The following is a 5,968-nucleotide window of genomic DNA, read 5'->3' on the forward strand; positions in this document are numbered from 1 at the left end:
AAAGTTGATAGAGTTCTACTCGAAAAGTAGTCTCCATATTTCAACGTAGGGGGTTATGTTGGATTTCATGAAATAGCTCGCATGATCTTAAATGTTGGTTAAGGTCGCTTCCCACAAAATGAATGTTTTAAATATACATGTGATGATTTTTCATGAATGCATTCACTTATGCATATTGCCTATAAATGTCTCTCTCTTATGTTATTCACTTCATAGCATGCTCACATACTTAGTATATTCAAAGTACTAATGCATACTTTTGCCTACATGATATCACCATGTAGGGACCGACGTCGCTCCACACTCTCCTTGTCGTGGCTAAGTTGAGCATTGAAGGCTACCACATTGGTAAGTTCCCATATTCTGGGAAAGATATTCCTATCTTATCTATCTTATGTTATGTTTAGAAACTTAAATTAAGTTTGGTATTTTGACTAAGTCTTGAGGGTGAGATAGGGACATGTCTTAGCCCCCGCCAAGTTTTAATGTAGAAGGTATTGTTGGACATAATAAAGGATGATATGTTGTCTTTGAATCTTATTAATGTAAAGTCCCTTAGCCCCTATATCCCTTATGTTTTCTCTCAATTTGTTTATCATTACCAATGAAATGCTTAATGAATGCTAAGAGGCTTGAATGAGGTACCTCCGAGTGTCTCATTCGCTATATCACATCTAGACCCTAGGCTCAGATCATGACACTAAATAAGGTGGAAGGGTCGGATAAGGTGATTAAATAAATGAAGGCAAAATTCTTATCTTTGAATCAAATGGTGACTCATACATGGTTTTTATCAAATAACTTGAGTCTAAAATGAGGCAAATCTCAGGACACTTGAATCTAAGACCAAAAAGGGGTCTAGCTAGTGATATTATGGCTAACCCAAAGAATGACAATGCATAGAGTATGGCAATCTTGACTCGGAGTAGAAAAATGGTAGGGAGCGATGATGTACCTAAAAATGATGTTACCAGTTCAAGCAAATATAAAGAAGTTATGTTTGATAATGATAAACTTGTTGATGATTTTAATAATGATCTTTCTAATAAGGTTGAGGATGAACCAAAGAACATTCATTCTGGGGTGCGAAGGATCCAAATATGGGGAGTATTCCTATTCCATTAACTCTAAATCCTATGCCAAAATCCCTCCACCGGATAGTCAAAGGCAAAAGGACAAAGAAGAAGACATTAAGTTTAATAAGTTCTTATCAATGTTTAAAACTCTCTTAGTCAACATACCCTTGATGGAAGCATTACTAGAGATGTTGGGTTATGCCAAAGTTATGAAGAGTGGTGACCAAAAGGAGGAGTCCTGGATTTTGAAATGGTGAAGATATCTCATAGTTGTATTGCAATCCTGTCTAGCAATATGGTTGTTAATAAAGATGATTTGAGAGTGTTCACTATCCCTTGCACTATAGGGATGAATCAATTTGCAAAGGTGTTATGTGATTTGGGAGAAAGTATTAACTTGATGCATTATGATATCTTCAAATAACTTGGGTGGGGTGTTCCTACTCCAACTACTATGAGGATTCTAATAGCTGACCTATCTATGAAGAGACCCATAGGCATCCTCTATGATATATTGGTAAATATAGACAAATTTATTTTTTAGCAGATTTCATGATTCTTGATTGTAAGATCGATGTTGAGGTTCTAATCATCCTAGGTAGGCCGTTCTGAGTAAATTATGAAGATGTGACTTTCAACCTATGTAAGTCAATGAAACAACCAAGTGATCTTCAAGTGATATCGGTTCTTTATGTGATCGATGAAGCAGTTGAGAGTATGGGCAAAATATCTTGTATTAGTGAATATTTGGTTGGCGTTCTATTGAATTATGATGGGGAGGAGATCCATGACTGTGATAAAGTTGTAGCCTCTTCATCGGGTTTGGGTTCCTATCATAAGAACCCCATGAAACTCGACATTGACTTGAAGAATAGAGAAAGTTCTCCTGCAAAACCGTTGATTGAAGAACCACTGAAGCTTGAGTTGAAAGTGCTTCTCTACATCTTTGTTATGCTTTCTTAGGAGGTAACAACACCTTCCATGTGATCATTACCGCTGATATTTTGGATTGGCAAGCATAAGTTCTTGTGAGTGTGTTAAAGAAGTTCATGAAAGTCATTAGGTGGACTATTTCCTATATTGTTGGGATACCTCCCGGTATATGTACTCACAAAATTCAATTGGCTAGCGAGTATAAGCCAAGTACTGAACATCAAATGAAGTTGAACCCTCCGATGCAAGAAGTTGTCAAGAAAGCAATAATAAGTGGTTTGATGCGGGTATGGTCTACCAGATTGCGGATGGTAAGAGGGTGAGTCCCGTCTAATATGTGCCTAAGAAATATGGAATTATTGTGGTTCCGAATGTAAATATGAGCTTGTTCCAATGCGACCGGTTACTATTTGGAGAGTTGACATGAATTACCGCAAACATAATTTATGGACCGAGAAGTACCATTTCCCCGTGGCTTTCATAGATCAGATATTACTCCGGCTATAATTAGATTTTTGTTGCACTAGAGGATCAAGAAAAGACAACTTTCACGTGTCCTTATGGCATATTTACCTTCAAAAGAATATCATTTGGATTGTGTAATGCACCAGCAATGTTTCAAAGATGTATTCTCTTTATTTTTGCTGATAAGGTAGAGGATACGATGAGTTTTCATGGATGGCTTCTTAGTTGTGGGAGATACATTTGAAGCATGTCTTGAGCACCTTGGTAGAGTATTGCAAAAATACGTCGAAACAAACCCTGTTTTCAATTGGAAAAAGTTTCACTTCATGGTGAAAGAAGGCATTGTATTAGCGAACAAGATCTTGGGAGATAGTATCCAAGTTGATCAAGCCAAAGTACAGGTTATTGCAAAGTTGCCTACTCTCATTTCAGTTAAATGTGTTCAAAATTTCTTGGGTCATATAGTTTCCACCGGGTTTATAAAATATTTTTCCAAGGCGTATCCCCTTTCTAAGCTACTTGAGAAGGAAAACATCTTCCATTTTGATGAGGCTTACTTGAAGGCCTTTTTGTGTCTTAAGGAGAAGCTCATTTCTTCCCCAATTATAATTGCTCCAGATTGAAGCCTTTCATTTGAAATTATGTGTGATGCAAGTGGTGTTGCGTTGGGGATGTACTTGGTCAATGAAAGGGAATTTACTTTTTCATCTGGTGTATTATGAAATCAAGACCTTGAATGTAGTTCATAAAAACTATATCGTGACTAAGTAAGAGTTATTAGTTGTGGTGTACGCTTTTGAGAAATTTAGAGCATATCTTTTGGGGACCAAGGTGTTAGTGTATACCAATCATGCTACACTCTATTACTTGATGGCGAAGAAGGATGCAAAATCGAGATTAATCCATTAGGTATTGTTATTGCAAGAATTGGATATAAAAGTCAAAAATGGAAAGGGTTGTGAGAACCAAGTAGCAGACCATTTGTCAAGGCTTGAATCAAATGTGGTTGTTTTTGATGAAAACGATATTGAGGAATCCTTTCTTGATGAGTTAGTGATGGCTATGGCTAATGGTGATACACTATGGTATGTTGATTTTGCTAACTATGTTGTGTGAGGTATAATTCCCGAGGGGATGAATGTGTATCAATGAAAGAGATTCCTTTCTTATTCTAAGAAGTATTTTTGGGATTAACCTAACTTTTTCCCAGAATATGCTGATCACATGATTTGGAGATGTGATTTGGAGGTTGAAGTAGGTGCCATTCTTGAAGCTTGCCATGCATCGCCGATTGGTGGACATCATAGTAGGGTTCGTACAGCTGTAAAAGTCCTCCAGAGTGGTTATTGTTTGTCAATGATGTATCAAGATTCTAATTCCCTTGTTAAGAAATGTATGGAATGCCAAAATCAAGGAGGGGTGTCTCAACGTAATGAATTACCTCTCACTCCTATTCTAGAGGTAGAACTATTCGATGTGTGGGGAGTTGACTTTATGGGGCCTCTCTTGAGTTCTTACGGGAACAAATACATCTTAGTTGATGTTGAATATGTCTACAAATGGGTAGAGGTAGTGGCCATACGTAACATTAAAGGGAGAAGTGTGGTTAAATTCCTCAAGCGGTATATTTTCACAAGGCTTGGCACTCCACATGCAATTATTAGTGATGGGGGTTCTCATTTTTGTAACCAAATATTCACATCATTTTGAGAAAGTATGGAGTCAAGCATAAAGTTACTACCCCTATCATCCGCAAATAAGTGGACAAGTCGAGGTGTCCACTAGGGAGATCAAAGAAATTCTGGCAAACATGGTAAATGCATATCGCACGGATTGGTCCCAAACGTTATATAATGCGCTATGTGTGTATCGGACCTATTCAAAACATCTATTGGTATGTCCCCATATCAGTTGGTGTTTGGTAAATCATGTCACATACTGATAGAATTTGAGTATAAGGCTTTGTGGGCCTTGAAATCGAGAACTTGAATTAGGAGGATGCTTCAAAGGATCTTATTGATAAACTCCATGTATTGGAGGAATTAGATTCCAAGCGTATGAGAGTTCACCTCTCTATAAGAAGAGGATGAAGAAATGGCATGATGTCAAAATTCTATAATGAGAGTTTAGGGTAGGTGATCTTGTGTTGCTCTACAATTCTCATCTGAGACTCTTTTTGGAGAAGCTCAAATTGAAATGGTAAAATCCTTTTAAATTGATTCATGTTTGGAATTGGGGACATATTTCAAAAATGAGGAAAGCTCAAAGATCAAGTTGAATGGGCAAAGATTAAAACTCTACTTCGGAGAGTGTTCCAATGTGTCTATGAGTGAGGTATATTTGGACGATGCTTGAATTCATGTCTACATTGTGGCAAGACATTAAATAAGGCACTTTTTGGGATACAACCCAAGCTTTAATTTTTGTCATTTCAATAACAAATGTTGGATGTGTAGGTTGAAAATGAATTTTGAAAAAAAGAGGCAAATAGGAGAGGTACCCTCTTGATCGGTAAGGCACTAAAGTACCATTGGGTTTCCCCAAAAGAATCACTTAATGAAGTTCACAGTTGAGGAAGGTTCTTAAAATTTGTGCCATCATAAATCTCACTCAGCGATTCGCCTAGTCTAATTGGCGGACTCGACCGAGCTTGCCTTTTGAACTCAAGAATGGGCTAGGAGTGCTGATATTTTTGATGAGCTAACACTCCATTCTGCGAGTTGCCTAGTAAAATTGGTAGACTTGAATAAGCTCATATTTTACAACCAAGGAAAATTTGGGGGTCCTATCATCTTCAGCGACCTGAAGTTCTTTGGGCCATCTCCAAGTCTACTCGTCGATGTTATGCATGCTCACCGACCTTCTCAAGAAGTGAAAATTGAAAAGTCATTTGACCTTTTAAATTCAATTTCTTTCTTATAATTGAAAATTTTATCTCCATCTTCTCATCCATATAATTTTAGGCCTTTAATTTTTAATTAGTCATTATTATTTTGACATTACCACCTCATTTGTGGAACTTCATCTATGATTACTTAAGTGTGTTTAATCTTTTGTGCTCTTCTATTGAGTTTGGTTTTCTCATTTGTGTTTGAAGTTTATGAAATTCTAATGCTAATTGAAATGGGTCTTTCAACTTGTTTAATTTTGTGTTGTGGTGAATGTTTGTTAATCATGTTATTATTAATTTTAGCATGTTAGTTCACCCCTTTGTTTTCGAATATTTGTAATTATCTTGTTAAAATGTTGAAATTTGTGGATTTGACTATTTAGGTAGTGAGTGGGTGAAATCTAAGTAACCAAATTCGATCAAACGACTTGAGTTTGACCGATGATGGATTAGGTGACATCTTTCTTAAGGGCAAATCATCATTTTGTTGGATTTAAATTGATTGTGGGGGAAGTCTGAGTACCCCGATGTAAGACCCCAAAAGTTGGATAGTCAGAAAATATTAGCTTTTTGGCACCAGGTGGCCTTCACGAAGCCAACCATG

At 36.9% G+C, this 5,968-nt stretch overlaps 1 protein-coding gene across 1 annotated transcript; it reads left to right on the forward strand.

Annotated features, from left to right (window-relative positions):
- Nucleotides 1-2,683: 2,683 nt before the first annotated feature.
- On the forward strand, nucleotides 2,684-3,097 carry LOC129892800 (uncharacterized). The gene has a single exon (XM_055968346.1). It carries the CDS (start codon nucleotides 2,684-2,686, stop codon nucleotides 3,095-3,097), a length of 414 nt encoding a protein of 137 aa, XP_055824321.1.
- The last annotated feature ends 2,871 nt before the right edge of the window (nucleotides 3,098-5,968 follow it).

This window comes from Solanum dulcamara, chromosome 6 (genome assembly GCF_947179165.1).
Source record: "Solanum dulcamara chromosome 6, daSolDulc1.2, whole genome shotgun sequence".
In the NCBI taxonomy this organism is placed as follows: Eukaryota; Viridiplantae; Streptophyta; class Magnoliopsida; order Solanales; family Solanaceae; genus Solanum; species Solanum dulcamara.